Genomic DNA, 21,827 nt, shown 5'->3' on the forward strand with positions numbered 1-21,827 from the left:
GAATTTACCTTGGCATTGTCAACTATATGTTTACGAGGGCATGCTCAGTTATGTAAGAGGTGTGGGCATAGGTTTTGACCTATTTCTGTCCACGTCCACCCCTCTTGAAGTCAGTTTCAATTTTACCTACAAATGCATCTCCAATTTGCCCCAACCTACTAGTAACACAAGAACCCGCGCCCCTGCCCTTTTCCCTAGTTAATACAGAATTTCTTTATCTCTCGCCATTCTTATTTCCATCTCATGTTCACTCATAGAGCAGTGAGAATGAGCACCTCAGTATGAGATAAACACCACAAACCTACTGTATGGATCTTTGGGGTCATTATGGGATACGTCCTAGAAACCAGCTCCTTCTGTAGGCTGCTGTGCACTCAGCACAACGGCTCCACCTTTCTCTGCCAACCTCATACTGCATTGCCATCAACTTGGCCCACTGCACCAGGCGGGCTAAGTCTCTTAGAATTCCTTTACAGTGCCAGGTTTCCGTGTCCTCACAGATTACTTGCTCTTCCTGCAGTGTACTTCCGTAAGCTAATCCGTGCTTATTTTTCAGGCTTCCGTTCACCTCTTCCTTCCTCAGAGCCCCTTTACTCCCTCAAAACTTCTGTTTGCCATAAATCTTCCACACAGCGTCCTTCCTGCCTTGTATCACAATAATAATATATACGCAATATGTTACATATTATGATATGCAGAATAATATGTAATATTAATTGTACATCTGTACACATAAATATGTGTGTTCATTTTTACTAATATACAGTAAATAATTGTTTATTTACCATGATATATTACCCGTAGCATTCACTTAAATATTGTCTGTCACCCTCCCTTTATCTCAGAGCTTTTTGAGAATAGGATTCCTGCTGGTCGCTGTCACCAGTGGACAGGTAGTGCACAGTGAACCTTGACGGATGCTTACTGTATCTTCCCCACTGTTCGGAGCAGTGGTGATATGGAAGTGATTGTTCTCGTGAAGTTGACCTTCAGCTGGAGGCAGGCAGTAAATGCAGAAGAATTTTCTTTTGCCTAAAGACTCTTTGAGTGTGGGATACTAAATATAAAGTTGGTTTGATGGGAGAAAGAAAGAAAGTCTTCCTCTCCTGCTCTAATCAGAGTCCCATAGCTCAGATAGCCCCATTTTGTCTCTGTTGTTTTAACCCTGCCAGGGTATCCCTGAGTGTGACTTTCACTCTGGCGCTTAGGCGCCCTCGTCAATGGCATTCTTTGTCCTCCTTCCACATTTGTACTGGCAGCTGAGAAATTTGGCAATTCCTTACCCAGTGACTAATAGCAATAATTCTTTGTAGATGTAATGCCCCATAAAAATGGCAAGTCCTGTATAAACATTAAATAATTAGTTTTCATAATAACCCTATCGAGATAGAGCGTAAAACTCCGTTTCGTGTGGGAATAACTGAGTCATTGTAAGTCTACTTATCACAGTCACAAGGTTCTCCAAGAAGCACTGGTAATTCTGAAATGTGCCACTTCCGTTTTCTAACTCAGATGCGTCACAGGCCCATAAATTTCTGCCTCATAAGTAAGGCAGTTTTCAGTAGTAAATTAATTTCACTCCCACTTTATTTTATATTCAAGCATGTAAGATGCACGCCCGTCCAGTAGGTTACTGACAGTTTTAACATAAAGGACATGAGTTATCCACTTGGCTCACCTCCTTCAATATTCCAGATTTTTTTTTCTTACGTTACCCCAGACTTTCTAATCTGCTGGGACTTGGCTATGTGAAAGTCTATTCTTATGAATGTCCACTTTTCTCTGGAATGTGATAGATGTTCACTGTGACCTAGCATGCCAAACCAACCTATCCTTGGATTCCATGAATTGGTGCCATTGTCAGAAAGGCTGGGAGGTATCCTAAGGCATAGAGCAGGAAGAATCACAATGTTGTCTAGGCTTCTGCAAAATGGAAATAGAGATCACAAGTAAGTGCAGTCTGAACATTGATTTTTGCCCAATATACAAAAGGTCTTAGTTTCCCCAACCCCCACCCCCCAGCTGCATCATAATGGTGGGGGAAAATGGCCAAGAACAACATGGCCCCAGTACTGCAGCCCAGCAGAACCCGACTGAGGGAGCATTCACATGTGTTAACTGAGCTGGCTCCTTCTGCATGCCTTATGTAAAGGAACAGATTATTACCAGGCACTTCTGTTCTGCCAGTAGGATCTCTTTCTGTTTGCAGTGGTTGCTTATCACTTCCCTAAGATTGACTGATACCTGTTATCTTCCAGCACCAGCTGAGTATGAATACATAATTTTTAAGTAGACAGTAAACTTCTTTCCCAAGATGGAGATTCAGCAGCTTCGGAAATCTCAGGAGCTCTAGCCTTTGAGAAACGAGTGTTTCTTCAGCATATCGTACCCCACCCCCCACCAAGTCTTAACCAAAGCGAAATGTACCATTCTAAAATAAAGTGGCATGCATTAAAACCACGTGTAGAAGATGGTGTAATTATGGAACAACACTCCTAGATAGATCCCATGTCAACATGAAAACCTGAACATGGTAACAATTTCTGTAAGCTCAATGCCCTGCACAGATCAGATATATGAAGGTAATGTTTTAGAAAAGAATGGCATTGATACCATTACAAGATGGTGGCTTAAAAGGCACATCACTGGATGAAGTATTATTTCACACCCTGTCCCTTTCATTCTCATACTTAATGTCATATCTTCTTGTACATGTGGACTATTTAAAGTTAAAATTTGACGGATGACTTAAGAATATTTTGAGATATTTAAATCTTTTTGTCCTCTAAGTATCACGTTCCAACAAACAGTCAGGAAAATGAACAGTTTAGATATCCCTGTACATTCCTGTGCAGCTCCCAAAGTATATCTGGTCATTCAAAACAACTTGCTGGAAATCCTATTCAATTTCTTTTTCTGACATGGATTTTGGATCGGGGAGGGTTGCTGTGGTCTGTGCGTACATGTCGGGCACAGGACATTCCCAGTGTCATTCCTGTGAGTCATTCACCTTGCTTTAGGAGACAGAGTGTTTCACAGGCCCAGACCTCACTCATTCTGTTTGGCTGGCGAGCTGGCCACTGAGCCTCTGGAATCTGCCTATTTCTACATGCCAATGAGATTATAAGTACATACCACTGCCCGTTGTTATGTGGATAATGCGGATCCATCTCTTGTCCCCTTGCTTGTACAGTAAGTGTATTGTTAAGTGAGCCAACTCCCTAACCGTAGACTTGATATATATCATATATTTTATCTTGTATTAAAAAATTTGAAGAACTTTATAGCATATTTACCAGACACAACATTTACAATTAGGACAGATATCCCATATCAAAGAATTAATTTTTAAATTAAATAGCAATTCTTAGTGCAAGTTGGCATTCCGATAGAGGTCAAGGTGTATTGTAAAGGTGAGTCATTTATGAACTACTCCAAGTTGAAAAATTGTTTAAGTTTGAGGGAATACAGTGCCTTACTCAGCATAAACATATTACTTAGCAGCTACAAGTTATCCTAGCTTGTTTTCCTCTCCAGTACCCTTGCTTTTTGTTTCTTCTCTCCTCATAAACATTTCCTATTTGCTGCATAGTTTCATTGATAGGATTCCCTTTTGTGGAGAAAAATAGATCTCACGACTGTGTGCTACCTTCATTTGTTTTTCTCCCAAGATACCCGGTTCTCATTAAAATGCCTCTGTTCAATTAAAATGCTTATTCTTGTACAGCCTGTTCTGTTGGGTTTGGGTTGAAATAAACTGTTGACGAGAGAAATAACACATCATATGCATTCTGGATAATGAATTCTGACTTTCAATGTGCTGTTCAAAATGTGAAGAGGTCCCTTCCAAACGTGGCAGAGTCTGAGGACAGAATGTTAAGAAGATAGCCAGATGACTGTCAGGAGGGAAATTTCTCAGTGAACTTCTGTTCCATTGAAGGAAGCTGAAATATTAGTTACATGAGGATACTTAAGTATTTGGAATTGCAAATGGTTTTCACACAAGACTGATAGACAAGCCACTGGGTGGAGAATTTCCTTATGTGGCTAGAGAGCTGATTTAGGCTTGCCCTTGACTCTTTAAACATTCATTCCCCTTTTGTGTCACAAATTCAGTAACCTCACTTTCTTCTGAGTTGGTTCTGAGGACTATCTGAGGTGGCAGTGACCAGTGGACACTTGTTAAGCATGTGTTATTACATTTTTTTTTCATTGGTTTGGTGACGTGTTTCTTTCCCTTGAGGAGTCCTAAGTTTTGAGATTCTCATTTTACAATTTGATTTTATTTGATTTCACTTTATTATGCAATGGGTGTTTTATCTTCATGTATGTGTGTGTACCACCTGTATATCTGGTGCTGCAGAAGCCAAAATGGCCAGAAGACAGCACCAAATCCCTGGTACTAGATTTACCAATGGTTGTAAGTTGTTGTGTGGGTACTGGGAACCTACCTCAGGTCATCTCTATTCCTAAGCCATTTCTGTCGCTTCCTTTTATATTTATTCCTTTGTTTGTTTTCCCCTTCACACTGTCTGGGTTGTTCATGTGTAGAGGTTTCATAGGACAACAAAATTCAGTTGGTTCTCATTTCCCCATCTACGTTCTAGAGACAGAACTCAGGTTGGCAGGCCTGCCAGTAATCGGCTTTCTTTACCCACCCAGCCACCTCAGCAACCCATAATTCATTAATTTCTAAGACAAGAACTTTGGAAGGCACACTGTCAGGTTCCTAACAGCACTGCAAGGCTATGATTTGTGAAGGCAAAGGCGTGTAGGTCATGGTTGTATAGTATGTGGTTAGGGAATACAGAGAATCTGAGATGGTCTTCAAAGTACCAGGACAGGGGAGTTATGAGAATGGGTGTGAAGACTTCTAAGACCATTTATAGGAGTGTGGACTTGTGGGAAAGACAAAAAGAGAATTGTGATTTACAGGACAGGAATGCCATAGATGGTTTTTTGTTTTCCTTTATTTTTAAAGGAAAAAAACAAGGATAACTCACTAGGTGTCGGGATTCTCCTTTCTTGGCCTACCGACAAGCTTCCTTGCTCCTTATAATGGGAAGGATTTGGATACAGCCAATCTCCTGCCTGTCCTGAGATAATTATCCTCCTTCCAGTTCTAAAGCTTGGTGTAGTGTTCCCGAAGAGTGTTCTGCAAAGACTGACCCTGCCCTACACAGGAACTTTGTCGGCTTTTCCCCTGAGCTTCTCCATAGCAGGTGGATACGATTCAGGTGCATCCCTGGGGTGTGATCGTTTTGGTTTTGTGCTTTCAAAAACTCCTGGTAGTTGTTTTGTTCATGGTTTATATTTAATACAGTCAGTAAAGGCACGTGTGATGCCAAGCCTAACACCCTGAGTTTAATCTTTGGGACCCATGTGTAGGATGGAGAACACTGACTCTTCCAAGTTTTCCCTGACCAACATTGATGTGCCATGGCATATGTGAGCCCATATACACACACATATAAATAAAATGAAATGTGATGAAAATTTTCAGCTAAAACCTGTCTAATGTGATTCAGAAACAGAAATAATTGTAAGCTTCATTTTGCTTTAAAGGGGTGACTAGAGTCAACCACTTTCGGGGATTGGCTAATGCCGTGCCGTCTTTTATTTAACAAAGTGGAAGACACGGAGAGCTTGTTAACTAAATGTGCATCAGCCCATATAGCAGGATTTAAAGGACGCAGACAAGAAGAGGAAAGCCATCGCTGTCTCAGCAGATTTGACCTGCACTTTCTTGTTCTTCTTCTTCTTTTTAAATATTTACTTACTTATTTAACGTGTATGAGTGCTGTGTCTACATACACACACACACACACACACACACACCAGATCCCATTACAGGTGGTTGTGAGCCCCCATGCGGTTGCTGGGATTTGAACTCATGACCTCTTGAGCAGCAGTCAGTGCTCTTAACCACTGAGCCACTTCTCCAGCCCCGATCAGCCATTTCTTAATTGAAACGTGGTAGACGTATAAATGTTGTTTGTTCATTTCAAATCAATATCATACTTTATTGAAAACTGAGTTATCTTTTTAAAATCTTATAGTAATCACACATAGCAGGTACCATGGATAAATAGAGAAAAAGACAATTTTTTTTAAAAGATCCATGACTTGGAGTTTTTCTACCAAGATGCTCCCAGTCAGTTGAACTTAATTTTTTAATTACTTACATATGTCTACAGGACTTTTAAATTGGACAACTTAATTAAAATAATGTCATTTAATAATATGACATACAATATTTTCCTCCAAAGGAAAATTTCAAGACAAGTCTAAGTAAGAAATATTATTTTTATAGAAGAAAGAAAAGTCTTAAATTCATACTTTTATGAAACATTGCCTGTAGCCATAAGCATTACTGGATTTTTATACTTAACAGCTGCAAAAATAATTGCCTGAGCACTATCTAAGCAGCAATCTTTAATGGATTATGCATTATTAGTTTTCTCTTATACACTGCAACAGCAGACCAAATCATATGATACTTGGCAAGTACAGCTTGACTAATCTTAAACCTTTGATATTTCCAGAAGACATTTCAATATTTGTTGGCTTATTAGGGAGATGATTCTCACTTATAAATAAGATAAAGTATGATAGAGATTGTTTTAGTCTACCACTTATAAAAAATGTAATATTTACTTTCATTTGAAAGATATTTTCTTTTGGGTATTTTAGGGGTCTTAAGGAATTTCAGGGGTGTTGTCCCTGATTAGTAACATGATCCAGTATGGGAGTTTGCTGCCTGTTAAGGCCAGTTAATTTCTATAAACTTTACATTTTGTTTATTTTACATTCTTAACACCTAATAACAGCATAGCTTAGAACGGGTGAAAGCCTTCCAGCTCTGCTTATTTTTATAAGGAGAGGATGATCAGATGATGAAGACCCCCTCACTCAACAAAATGCACTTTGTATCTGTGCTGTTTTAAGATTATATAGTGTAAAAGTTACCATTGCAACAGTTGCGGCCGTCCAGGGTTTCTTTTCCTCTCACTCCTCTTTCTAAAGATAGGAAGTAGCATTCTTTCCAAGGATAGGAAGAAGTTGTTTCAAGATGCAGGATAAACCCAGTTTGGCATGGGTTCCTTGGCTTTCCCAGTTACATGAATATGGCTAGCACAAACAAAGGGAAGGAAAGAAGGGAAAGGTGGGAAACTATAAACGACTGGGAGGCAGTTAGTTTATTCCAGGCTGAGAGACCAACATTTAAGGTTGATTCTATTTTAACTGATGGTTTGAGCAAAGATTTTCAGTATCCTGACTCCTCATCCATTAGAGCATTTTTAAAAGCCACATGGGTGACAATGTATCCAGTGCAATACACAACTACAGTTCTAAAATTCTGTTCAGTAGTTTTATAAAGATAAACACCGTTCATCTCCAGATTTATGTGCCTGACTTACAAATAAATGTTTCAAGTGTTCCCTTCATTGACGTTATGAAAACGGTTCACATCTTATTCCACACAGGATGACAGAAAACAAGGATGGGCAACTTAACCATTTATTTCACTTTGTGATGATGTGTATGTAGTCTTCCTTGCTTTGTCATTTAAAATGGGGGCTATAAATAATGGACATAAGATTATCTGGTAAAGAACATGCTTATGATTTAAGGCTTGATGATAATGCCATGTAATTTAGAATCTCCTGATATCATTGAGGCACTGAGGACCATGTCCCTGTATGAACTTTTAGAGCACATTATTTAATTTCCCAAATTTTCCCTTCAGAGACTAAGTAAATAATGCCTTTTTTTTATAGTATGCTAACAGTGTATTACTGTCCAGTTGAGATGACACGAATAGATCATTTACTCCTTTAAAATATAGGGTTTTCAGTAGAAAAGGGATTGTTACTCTATTTGACTCTAAATAGGTTTATGAATTTAATAAAATACTACCTCAAAAATAACTTTGGACATAAATTCTGATGTTGTTATTAGTTATAATCTGTGTGTTCTAACTTCTTCCTGTCCACTGATTTAAAAAAAGGAACTGATTTTGAAGTCATTGGCAAATGTGTGTGTGTGAAGTTTTCATAGTGACTATATTTAAATTATGTTGGTCATAGAGTATAAATATCTATTAAATCGCTTAAATATATGCTTTGAAATAAATTCATATTTTTTGTGTATATGTAATTGATATACTAATAGAAAGCATTGTCATGAAGTTTTCTGTAAGTAATGGATTCAGTTAGAGTCGGGGTATGGAAGAGAGAAAAATACATGGTGGGCAGAAATTCATACAATTCAGATGGAATGCTAACTGTGAGGGGGAAAAGTAGCAGAGCGTACATGCTTGCTGGCCTGTGAAGAACAAGAAATAATCCTATCTGAGTATGCTCATGGGACAAGTCCCTCTTGTAAGCAGCAAATGCTGATAATAGATGGGAGTTCTTCAAGCTTCCCTGAGATAGCTATTAGTGGGAGTATATTCTAATAGATGTCACTATTGCTGAAGCTCAGAGATAAGGACTGCATATTTCCTTATTGAGTGTGATGATTTAATCTTGTCCCTACAGTACTACGGGATGACTTCAGACAAAACCCTTCAGATGTCATGGTGGCGGTAGGTGAGCCTGCAGTCATGGAATGCCAGCCTCCACGGGGCCATCCAGAGCCCACCATCTCCTGGAAAAAGGATGGCTCACCCCTGGATGATAAAGATGAAAGAATCACTGTGAGTACTGAATCCAGTGGCAGGGAACATCTGCAGGATAGCTGCATGCATCATTAACCCAAGCAAAAAGAGGATGTGGAAATCAGTTCTCCGGGACAAAGCCTTGCATTGGCCCTCGGTTTCCATTCTTCTTTTAAAAGAAATATATCTATTTTCCTTGTGTACACATGAAAACAAGTGATGGAAATGTCTTTAGAAGTTACTAAAAGTCAGGAAATATATTTCCAAATCTAAAATGTATGATTTCATACTTATACATATATACTTAATTATTACGATTGCTTGATGCTTAGGCCATTTCCATGTATTTCCAGTTAATATTATTACAAAATCCATTTTTATAAGACACTTCCAGAAGTTCTCCGAAGTTACTTCAAGGGTTTGCTGTAGCTGACTCTCTTTTTCAACTTGCTTTTCTCTTCTGTGTAGTTGACTTTCGCTTCTGAAAAATAGAATCCCATGCTGTAAATGAGGACTATGCCTCATGACAAAATAAAATGCCATGATCTCAGATTAGATTTTAAAATCTCTGTTTTAAGTAGAGAATATGGGATGCATTGTCTTTTTTGCCAACCACAATTCCGTGTGGCTTTTCTAACTACTTGTCCTATAAGTGTTCACAAAACACCTTAGCCCACTGCTCTCGTGGATTCTATGGTTGTATGACCCTAAGGTGGTGTGGTATTCCCTCTTATTATCTTGGTTCCATATATGCTGAGACTTTACATTGCAAAGTGCTTGACACAAGGTAATAGCTATGTAAAGAAAAGATTACTGCCAATTTATGAAAGAAGTTATAATATATATTGAATGTATCTACGAAACGCTTACCCTAGTCTTGAGTAACCAGTTAACCAACCAGCAGAACACAAAAGTGAGAGGAGAACAGGACCAGCGAGAGCCATGTTTAGGGAAGGAAATATAATGTGTGGGGTTTTGTTTGTTCTGATATTTTTGTTGTTTGTTTGTTAGTTTTCTTTCTTTTCTCAGCACTGATCTGACTTCAAATGAGCACCGCAGAATTGTTTGTAAGTGTAGAACCTGGAATAAGATTATTCAGCTCTATCGCCCTTTAAGAAGCACTCAGTTCAAAACCAAGTGTAAACTCTGTATAACAAGGTGGCTTGAGGAAATGAGTTCAAGAATACTGGGGAGTAGAAACTGAGGATAACCACTTCTCTGCTTAGTGACAACTGTTCCTATGGGCTCTGTGTGCCACCAACATAAGAATATTTGACCTTTAAGTCCTACCCCAGATCACACTCGTGTATATTCTCTATCATGCCCATTACCCTGCCTTAGTAATTCAGATGCACTCAAAGCCTTATTATCTTTGACTTTCTCAAGTGTCTCCTGACCAGCTATTGGTATTTAATAGAAATTAAAGACAAAATTCTCAACAACTAAAATGCAATATTAGGTAAACTGTGGAGAGAACCACGAACAACATCAACTAAATAACTCTATTATGTAGTTTTGAAATACTATTTATTTTAAAATAATATTTACAATATTATTTGAGAGAGGGGGTAGAGAGGGATTGATTAGAGATCACATAGAAATGTAATGTTAAAAGGATGATCAGAGAATATCTCAATAAAAATATGGAGAGAAATGAGTAAGGGACATGTGTAAATTTTCATAACTGGCTTTTGGGCTCCTTTTTGGGTTTCTTTTTTTAAACCACCCTTCTCCACACCTATTCCAACTTTCAGACTCCCCAACACTAAGTGGAAGAGAAGGAAGGCTAGTGGGGAAAGGGGACATCGATATCACTAGACAACTTCCTGTTGATTTAGGAGACTGAATTCCATGGGGCACATTTGATCTTCAAGTCAGCTTATCCAATAACTTCCTCTTTACAAATGGCCACTTGACAAACCCCAACAACAGCAACCACCACCACCTCCACCACCAACAGTAGCAGCAGCAGCAGCAGCAGCAACAGCTATATAAGCAAAGGGCTGCACCCATTACTTGCTGCTAGCATGTATACACTCTTTCCAGAGTTCCTAGAATTACAAATGTCATCCACCTGCTGAAACTTTCATACACTTGCAGAAACTATGTACTGCTGGCAAAATCACCCCCCTGAAAGATCACGAGGAAAATCATAGTCAGCCGTTGTAGACAATCTAAAGCAGCCCTATATCCCACACCTGGGATTATAACAAGAACATATTCCTATTGTTTTTCTGTGTTTAAAGACACCAAAATTCTCACTACAATTTTATATTTTCCTCTTGGTACGTTTAGGAGAAGTTGCTCATTATCAGATCAGAAGTTATGAGTGGTGGTCTTCTCAAAAGTAGACTAATAGGGAATTTTTGAAGTTATCCAGACATGAGATAAATGGTGGATTGAACCAGTCGGGGGGTGGGGGGGGAGAGGTAGAGAAAAGTAATTAGATCCTTAATATATTGTAAAGTAGCACCCCCTCCCCAAATTTTCAACCCTGTTGGATATAGCGTATATGAAGTGAAGAGTCAATCCTTTATGGATTGGCCTGAGAAAGTCAGAATATATGGGTGCCATTAACTACAGTGAGTGCATTGACTGTAGATGGTTGGTGTGTGAGATATATCAGGAGCTGAGGCTTAGGCGTGGTAATTTTCAAATGCTCATAAAAGATCTAAGTATATATGAAATAAGCAGTTGGGTATATGAGTCAGAAATTCAGACTTGAGGTTGAGTCTGGAGAATAAATTAAGTTGTGGTAAACATACAAGAACTCATTACTAGGCAGTCCTCCCCTCGCATTGAGCAGAAGAAAGACCAATCCTAGCTTCTCAGGCAGATCTGTTAGACTGTCTTGGCTTCATAACGAACACTATTAAATACCAGTATTTGAGTGGACCTCAGCTACCCCATTCCTTTACCACTAGACAATCTCTCCTCTCGACTGGTCAGCTTAGACCATAGAACACAGCTCATGGCACAGGACCTGAAGTATGCATTACAGAATTTTACACTCCTCCACTTTGTTCCTGTGACCAGCATGCCATGTTTGATGGATGGAGGCTCATATTGCTGACAGAAGTCACTACTGTTTCCTTAATATAAAGTTGTCTATCCTGATGACTGTGAGGCTCAGCAGGCATTTCATATTTCATATTCCAATCTTAGAAACTGACATCATGTGGGGAATGAGTCTAGACCAAAAGGAAAAGATACAGGGCTTAGCTCTCAAGGAGACAGGCAAGCTAACTACAGAGCAGCAGAAACCTAAAGTGTGTAAGAAAGAAAATGAGCTCTCCAGACTTTTAAGAAGGATCTGGGAGGAATCAATTTCAGCTTGTTAATCAACTAATGTGAGGATTAAGGGTTGCCCAGTACATGTAAGAACTAGTCGCAGTCAAAGATGACATGTGGCATTTGGGGTGGGGGGATGTTAAAAATACTGAAACCAGGGGCTGGAAAGATGGCTCAGCAGTTAAAGCTACTCTTCCAGAGGTCCTGAGTTCAACTTCCCAGCAACCACACAATGGCATACAACCATCTATAATGAATTCTGGTGCCCTATTCTGGCATGAAGGTATATGTGCAGATAGAATACTCATACATAAAATAAGTAAATAAATAAATAAATATTATTTAAGAAGTGTGGGAAAATATTGAAACTGGACACAGACTAGATAGGACTCTTTACAGGTTATAATATGTTAGATATAAAACATAAAACACCGGTTAATTTTTAATGTTATATTGTATGTGTTTCTATATGTGTGTATTCATTTTTATGACATTTTTATAGCATTCATAGTTTAATCCTGTTGTAGTAAATTTGTTTTGTTTTTAAGCAAAATCTTGGAATACTCTCCCCATTTCATATATTGTATTAGATAATATTATGAATTTTGTCCGTCTTTAATACCCAAAGGGATGCTGTCCACTAACTCAAAACCACCCATCCTTCAATACCTACAACAGTTTAGAATCAGTTTTAAAACCCCTTCTCATCAGGAGCCAGACAATTTAAAGCGGTAATAACCTATGACTGTGAAATGATGCCAAGATGTTAATATATAAATAATTTTAAAAATCATTTACATGCTGCCAAAACGCTGATCCACAGTAGTGTTCCATATGCCAGGAAGTAGTAACATCTGAAATTTTACTACTCCCAAGACCATCTGTGCATTTTGTATAAATTATGACCATTGAACTGTTAAAAAAGAACTAGAAAGAAAATGCACATTTCCACACCTAGAGAAACTAAAAATCAGCAGTTTGGTTTCAAAAATCTCTGTTCTTATTTGGATCATACCTGTTTTTGTTTTGCTGATTTCCTTTGGGCAAACATAAATGAAATGATAAAATCAGAGAGAGAGAGAGAGAGAGAGAGAGAGAGAGAGAGAGAGAGAGAGAGAGAGAGAGAAATTTAGACTCTCAGTAGAATGTACGAATGTATTTCCCATTTTTTTTTTCAAAACCTGAAACAACATTCTTAGAAGATGTTGGTTTTGCGGTATTTTTATATGGTTCTTCTCTCCTAAGCTCTGCATCCACATGATTGTTTTCATTCCGCTCATTGATGTGCTCTGCCCAATGTGTTGAGAACTGACAAGCAGGAGATGAAAGGATACAGTATACGTATGAAAGGCCATTGAAGAGAGCATGGCCATGGCTACAGTTTGGGTCCCAGGAATTCCTAGAGTTCTTTAATGTGGTGGCATTTCTTTGTTGAAAATTTAAAGTGCACATCTTCCAGCTGTGAGAACAAAGACACACCCCGCAGAAAGGGGAAATATGTAATTGGATTGTAGCTGCACCTGTATTTTGGATATTCTTTAGTCATTTCTTTTCACAATGACCTAGATTCTGAGCCAAAGTTTAGATCTGTGATGCTCATAAAACATAGGTATATAAATTACATTTTCATACCCTCCTACATGGCATGAGAATCTTTTCAAACTCTTTTGGCATGTAGCCCTTAGAATAAAGGAGGCCTCACATGGTGTTTGTCCCAAGTATTATTTCTTCATTTCTTTTCTTTTTTTTCCCCTTAGACATGAGTACTTCAAGTAAGAGATACAGAAGTAGTTTAGTTGTCAGATCAGAAGAAATTGACTTGCTTCATGTCTTTGAGAGTTAGTCATAACTGTTATGATGCTTAAAAATATTAAAATAAACCTCATAAAAGTGATATTTTCATTTCACTACATTTTGCAACTATTATATTAAGATCAAGATATTTTATAAATATATCAAAAGGGAAAACAGAAAAAATAATGCCAAATATTAAAGCAATAATTTTGGGTTTGCTAAGACAAGTGAATTCCTTTTGAGTCAAAGAGAAGTTGTTTAAAATAGTTGCCGTAAATAGTTTTCTAGATTATAAAAGAACTCAATCATTCATTAAGCTCGTCATGTACAAGATTAACTACAATAAATGATGACATGTAGTTCATAAATTTCCCCAGAGAAACACTGCTATAATTTTGGATTTCTGAACAAATGTCTAATAAATAAAGACGGGAAAAAGATAGTTTTGATTAAACATTTTCAAAGGTAACAGTCTTTGAAAGTTTTCCACACATTGACTGATGGCTGAGTTTGATGATTCAGTATTCTGTCTATAAGTTTTCTGTGATTTAATAGTATTTTTTAAATGTTTGTAGATGGTAGGAGGCTCCATGAAATTTTACAGGGCCCTGGCATCACTTTCCCAACCTAAGGTCTCTAAATGAAATGATTGACATCCTAGTGGTATGGTAGTAATTGCAAGCACAAAGTTTAAAGAAATAATTGTTTTTCATGAAGATTCCTTGCTGTCTTGATTTTTATAAGAACCGATGGTTTATAAACTAAGATATTAAAGTGTTGTTTAGAAGCTATGAGGTGGTTAATAAAACAAGTACAAGTATAGCCACCATCCATGCCATCCTGTGAGTCCCACATACTTAGACTTACCCAGTCAAACGTCAGTCATTAAAATGGGTTATATGCAAATATTTGGTGAGCTCACATGCAGAACAATTGTGATTTCTGTAGTTTGTCCTGGCAACAATATACCATAGCACTATTAAAAGAAATTATATGATTTTTACCTAAGGCCTATGCTGTTTGGCACTGTTTTTGGAAAGAAGAGAATAAATATCTATTTATTCCAGATAAAAACTGTCCACAGACCAACATTAAGGATACCACTAAAGCTCAACTTAGTAAACCACTGAATTTTGTAGTGGTTAAGCACAGGAGTGTGAGTGAGGGTTATTTCCAGGAATATAAATGATTCATTGAGAGATACAGCACCTCAGTGTGGTTGGCAGCTCACAAGAGCTGTAACTCTGAACCTTAATGAACACTTTACAGGCTATGCAATGGGTTTAAGAGTATCTTTTGCACAAAGCGTAGTTGGTCTGAGCCTCTTCCAGTTAGTTTGGGTGGTACGAGCCACTTCTAAATATCTTGGGTAGTCTGAGAATGTCTCTCAGCCATCTTTATTGCCTAAATATGCTTGGAGAGGAAGGTGAGTGGTGAATCTGATCAGTTTCAGGAACTTCCTGAAGCTTTGGAGTGGATTACTTCCCAAGATTGATGAGCTTCCTTCCCTACGTGATGGTTAATGTACCTTAATGACCCATTCTCCTAAATGGAAAAACTTGGTATAAAACATCAAGAGTATGAGATAGGAAGTTTGTACTGATTTATCATCAAAGATAGTACTTTTGCATGTATTTATGAAATAGATGCTAATAACTGATATTGGAAACTAAGAGTTTTTGTAAGTTAATAAATTGATATTAACAGGAGAAAGATAGAAATAAATGATCAAAAGTTCACCAAATAAATATTGAGTCAATATTTATCTGAAGAACTGTATTCAGATCTGGTTCAATGTACTTTGCAATGAATTTTGAAACACATCTTTTCTGAAAGTTGCAAACAAATATTTACAAGGTTAGACTTGTAGAAACATCAACAACTTAGTAACTACTATGTAAAGACAGCTTACTATATAGTAGATTATTTATATGGTCATTTCATCTACTGGATCACACAGAGAATGGGCTCTCTTCATTTCATTTGGAAAAAGATATCTCTCACTTCACGTTTTTAGGGAACAAAGCTTAGCTATGCAGCTATTACAATCCAGACAGTGTTCAAAGCGCTCTGTGTATTAATGGTTTTAATGATAGCAGCAACACTGTCAAGTAAATACTAAGCCTTTCTGCTGAGGCAGTGGCCACCTCCTAATTGCTTGGAAGAGGGGCTTGGGGGGCAATTATCAGGTTTGTTCATTGAAAACATTTTTGTAAAGACCAGTAGATTGTGCTACATGTATGATCCGATATCCTAGTGTAACATTGACTTTTATCTACAAGGGATTTTTAATTTTAGTAATTTTTTTATACTTGTACATGTATGTATTTATGTGTATGTGCAAGTATGCATGCATATGGAGGACACAGATAAAGGTCATTTATGTTCCACTGTCACTCTCTACGATTCCTGGGGGGGGGGGTGTCTCTCACTCTCATCTGGCACTCACAGATTATGCTGGTCTGGCTCTCCACCAAGTACTCAGTGTCTACCTGTTCTACCTCCCTGCTGTTGGAATTCTAGGCACATGTTGCCACAGCTAGCAATAGTTTCCAAGAGCTTAAGATGTTATGCTTTTTCTCAAACTAGCATAGTTACACTCAAGAATTAGCATCTTTTCTCTCTAGAAGTGAAATCTGTACTGTAGAAAACAATTGATAAAATTTCAAAAGCTTAAGACTTTTCATAAAGAATACATTATAATCAGCTGAGTTCAACCAAAGATTAGGACTCTATTTATGTGTTTGTGTGTTTATTTGTTTGTTTGAATACAGTTTTGAAATGTGTAAATAAAAAAAGCCCACTGTATCAATTCATTTTAACATGAGTGTATTTATGGCTTTTTGTAATGATTTACCTTATATATGATGACGAGCCATCGCCACGATTTGCTCTGGACTCTCCTGATATGTAGCAGTGGAAATCCTACCCTTGGAAACCTGTCCAGTCTAAGAAAGTAACTGAATCCAAGTTGGTTGAAGGAAATGGTTTTATTCATTAACAGAATCAGCACCACAGATTAGGAAAAATGACAAGATAAATAGAAGGTCTTATCTGTTTTATTTCTTCCACAAGCAAAATTAAGATTTGAAAGTATCAATAATGCAGCCATGAGCAAATTTGGTTATTCATTCAAACATACTTTAGCACTTCCCACCCCATGTTAATGAGGCAGAATTGCTGGGATGAGGCATGTCATAACTTTTTCCAACCCTGCTCTGCATCCTGTACGTCTTTGAGGGTTTCTTTGATTTTTTCCGTGTTGGTGTGATATTTGGGTAAAAAGCAGCTGACTCACATCCCATCCAAATCCCCAGTGTCCTCTATATCCTTCTCAGAATTGGCATCCTGCCCACTCCTTGCCAATGGCTTCCTCTCCTCCAATTCCCATATGTCTCCTTCCTGAGCCATCTGCTCCTCCCTTCCTTCAGTCAGTATTCTCCTCTGTTCTTTAGTTCCTTCATTGTTCAATGTCCATTGATTCCTGTCCCCTTCTCTTCTAGAGGAAATCATTAGATGTACCACAGCTGAGGATGTAGAGCCCCACTTCCCTGAGAAGTTGAATTTGAGTTCCTGTAAAATAAATAGGTAGTGCTCTAACAGCAAGGTCAAAGGAAGCTAGGGTGGCAAGCCAAAAATAGATGTCTTCCTGTCCATCTTACATGTAGTTAATGCACACTATGTGCATTGTTTCTTCAAAAATAAATTACTCGTGACTTAAGCACGAGTAAAATCAATATATGTGATAGGATTATACAAATTAATTATAAATAAATTTGTGTCCAATCTAATTGCTTAGTTTTCAAATTTTATAATAGGAAAACATCAAAAGAGTAAAACACATGTGTGGGCATCATAAGACCAAATTATAAATCCCAGAATTCAATACTTACACTCATGAGCCTATGGAAGTTATTTATTATGCATACATTTCTTTTTAATTCTTGTATCTATCAAATGAATTATCTAATACTACCTATATTAGTTCACTCTTAGCAGGAATGCTCTCTGGATACATGCTTAGGTATTCTGAATATTCTGTTATATTTTGCTATTATAGACCTGGAAAGACTCTACATAGAGTTAGCTGGGAAACGAAAATGAGGAACTCTTGTTCTGTATCAACTGTAATTTCATGAATATTTAATAAAAGTCATACTTTCAATGTGTATAGAAGACATCTTGTCTCCCATGGCCGTTGCCAATATTCATATCTACACTGCATTCACATGTGCCTGATCCTTCATGTCTACAGACTCACCCTGTGTACTCAGGGTAAATGTGATGAGTAAGAAGGTTAGGCTAATTCTGGGATGAGGAAGCTGGTGCTAGTCCTTTGTCCAGCTGAGTTCTGAAACGCAAGCCTCAGCTGTGGTGTTCACAGGGAAATGAGCTGAAATGCCTAAGGCAGCCACTGTGCAGACTGAATCAACTTTTTTTCCCACGCATCCAGAACACTTCTACTTAGATTCCATCCTTAGGGAAGTTGAGAAATTGTATGATTCAGAAGGGGAAGGCTGATTGAGAAATGATGGTTTAGGTTCCCAGGGAGTATTCTGATCCTTTCACAGATGTTCACATCTACATAATTACAGATAGATCCATCAAACACAACATTGAATTTGAATACAAAGAAAGTCCCGCATTTCTGATCTACTTGTGAACCCAAACGTTTCAAAAGGATTGCAGTAACTGAGACATCCTCGAGTCTAGTACATATTCTAGGATAGATGGCAGATATTCTAATGAGGACTTGGCAACTGTTCATATTATAAATTTTGATTATCAAGCTTCTTGTTGATTTATGAAAGTCTTTGCTTCTTGTACTTTATCTTCCTGGAATGTCCTGACCTCTTCACCCTCCTTTTATTTTAAGTAATTTTTCACATCCCAACTTAAATTCTTTTAATTTTTTTTCTTTTCTTTTCTTTTTTTTTTTGGTTTTTTGAGACAGGGCTTCTCTGTATAGCCCGGGCTGTCCTGGAACTCACTTTGTAGACCAGGCTGGCCTTGAACTCAGAAATCCAGAAATCCGCCTGCCTCTGCCTCCCGAGTGCTGGGATTAAAGGCGTGTGCCACCACGCCCGGCTTCTTTTAAATTTTTTATTGGTTGTTTTGTTTATTTATATTTCAAATGTTATTCCCCTTCCCGGTTTCCTATCCAAAATCTCCTATCCCACCCTCCTTCCCCTGTCTCCAGAAAGGTGCTCCCCCACTCACCTGCCCACTCTGCCCCATTGTCTTAGCATTCCCCTACACTGGGGCATCAAGCCTGCAGGGGACCAAGGGCCTCCCATCTCATTGATGCTCTACAAGGCCACCCTCTGCTACATATGTAGCTGGAACCCTTGGTCCCATGTGTATTCTTTGGTTGGTGGTTTAGTCCCTGGGAGCTCTGGGGGAGGGGGTTCTGGTTGGTTGATATTATTGTTCTTCCTATGTTGTTGCAAACCCCTTCAGCTCCTTCAGTCCTTCCCCTAACTCCTCCATTGGGGACCCCTTGCTCAATCCAATGGTTGGCTGTGAGCATCTGCCTCTGTATTTGTTAGGGTCTGGCAGGGCCTGTCGCAAGACATCCATATCAGGCTCCGGTCAGCAAGCACTTCTTGGCATCTGCAGTAGTGACTGGGTTTGGTGATTGCATATGGGATGGATCCCTAGGTGGGATAGTCTCTGGATGGACTTTCCTTCAGTCTCCACTCTTTGTCCCTGTGTTTTCTTTAGACAGGAACAACCAACGTAAATTTTTAAATTTAATTTTTTTGTCTGTGTGTTTATGTTCATGTGTGGTGCATGTATGTATACCCTCCTTCTCTCCCTCCCTCCCTCCCTCCCACCCTCCCTCCTCCCTCTCTGTGTTTGTGGTTTGCATGTTTTGTTTGTTTGTTTTAAGTCGTGTTGGTGGACACACGTTGCCACGAAGCACATGTGGAGGTTTGAAGACAACCTCGAGTTTCGGACTTTGCCTTTCTCGTTTGACAGAGGGTCTCATGGTTCTTATCATTGCATTGCATGCCAGCTGGCAAAAGTTTTGGCCAGTTTTCTTTCTATCTTACCACAGAAATACCAAGATTAGAGATTTGAGCTCATGTGTCTGGGCTTCCTTTGAGTTCTAGCATGAACTCTGGTCATCAGCCTCCTGCTGTAAGAGCGGAGCCTTCTCCATAACCCCTTGATTCTCGATTTTGAAGCAGTTTCTTCAGGGGAGTCTTCTCTATCATCCTTCCTGAAATACATAACAGTTATTTTTCCAGATCTTTCTGTCTTTTTTCAAGTATTCTTCTTAGAGTTGTTGCCAATCCTGATTTATGTCATTTGTCTCTTGTATTTGAAGCATCTTCAGTGAAGACCTGTGTTCCTGAGTCGGTCTTTTGGTAGGAGCTTGGAATGGTTAACTTTGAATGACAGCACGATGGAATTTATTATTTCTCCATTACAAAAAAAAAGTATTGTTTATAATGACTCTCATTTGATTAATAACAATGTGTTTGAACCTAGTTGCAGTGATTTAAAATCCACAGTTTAAGACCACAACTCCTTTTATACTAACTTGAATAATAGTATATTCCCTATTTATTATGGGCCTTCTGTGACTTAGATTATACTAGTATCCCCAGACTGTTTGGGCTGTGGCTATAGTTCTTTAGTACTATCATTATCTAACATAAATATGAATCTAGATTAGATCCTTAATGGAAAGAACTGGAGCAGGGGAGGGGAGGGAAGGGAGGGGAGGGGCTGGCAGGCTAGTGGAGAAAGTGAGGAAAAGAGAAAGGAGGAGAGCCTAGGAAAGAGGAGAGCCAGAGAGTGGGGGAGGGGGAGGAACATAGAGGAAGAAGGAAAAGGTGGAGAGTGGGTGGGGAGAGAGGAAGGGAGTTGGAAGAGTTTTAAGATGGATGAAAACACTCAATCTAAGTTACTATGTATCAGTGTCTTGATTTTCAGTGATGATAGGCTGGAGATGTGGCTTCAGTGAGAGATTCCTTACCAAGCATGCAAGAAGCCATGGGGTTGATCTCCAGTCCCATATGAACAGGGTCTGGTGGATCATTCTAGTAATGCAGGCATTGGGGAAATGCAGGTGGGAAGATCAGCAGGCCGAGGCTATCATTAATATGTGACTTCATGACCAGCCAGAAAGTGTGAGAACTTGGGAGAGATCAGAGTTTAACTTAATAAATAAACAACTTGTGGAATAAATTACGTAGAAGGTTCACAAACACAAACAAACATTTGTGAAATCATAGCATAGCCTGGTCCACAGGTTCATAAGTTGCATCAAATTTATGTCTTGTGTAACATATAACTTTGGCAGCCTTGATATTGTGTAGTCTGTCTGCTCATTCTTGTCCAGATCATTTAGCATACCAAGTTATCATTCCTTGGATAACCCTTACAAATCACTGTGAGCTGATGCAAGAGCCACAGAGGCAAGGTAAGCAGGTCCAGTGGCAGAGTTAAAGTGGTAGAAGCCACATTGGAGACAATTGATTTCTAGGATAGTAAGTAACTCCTTAGCAGTTTGGAAAATACTATGTAGTTGTCAGGGATATTTTGAGTAAAGTGTTAGACTTCTGTGTATATAATTGACCTCACATATATGATCATCCTATATAATCCCATGCACTTTGAATATGGTAATACATCAATATTTTATCCGTATAGCCTTCTATTTAGTCTCTAGACAACATTCTACTCTTCGGATTCTTCCAAAACTGGTTTCTGTTAAGCCAGTTTTACTATTATTTCTTCTCAAAATGCCAGGCCCACCAGCATCTTATATCCAGACTGTCAGACAACACAAGAGGGCTGCCTTGTTGATCTGCCTGTCTCCTCACCCTGTGCTTCTAATTAGCACCCTCAATCCTCCAGCCCAAGGGGCTCCCCTCACAAAGAAGAAAGGCTACTAGACATTCTTCTAATCTCTCCACAAAAGTGAGACTTCAGAATTCAAACTAATTCTCAGTGAGCTATCCCTGTCTCAAGTACTATAACGATGCAGGATGAGTCCAGGCTGCCAAAAGGTATTTCCTGCCGCAGGCTCTTGATGGTAACCTGCTACCTAGAGTATAGAAAACAG

General features: G+C 38.6%; 1 protein-coding gene across 8 annotated transcripts in view; it reads left to right on the forward strand.

Annotated features, from left to right (window-relative positions):
* The window catches only part of Robo1 (roundabout guidance receptor 1), a 1,022,024-nt gene that overhangs the window by 866,418 nt on the left and 133,779 nt on the right, over nucleotides 1-21,827 (forward strand). For all 8 annotated transcript variants that reach the window (XM_029470376.2, XM_085832285.1, XM_085832284.1 and 5 more), the window contains one exon: nucleotides 8,544-8,701. In XM_029470376.2, the coding sequence (XP_029326236.1) occupies nucleotides 8,544-8,701 (158 nt within the window). The remainder of the gene's footprint in view (nucleotides 1-8,543; nucleotides 8,702-21,827) is intronic.

Source organism: Mus caroli, unplaced genomic scaffold, assembly GCF_978045245.1.
Source record: "Mus caroli unplaced genomic scaffold, Mus_caroli_1 scaffold_17, whole genome shotgun sequence".
Lineage (NCBI taxonomy): Eukaryota > Metazoa > Chordata > Mammalia > Rodentia > Muridae > Mus > Mus caroli.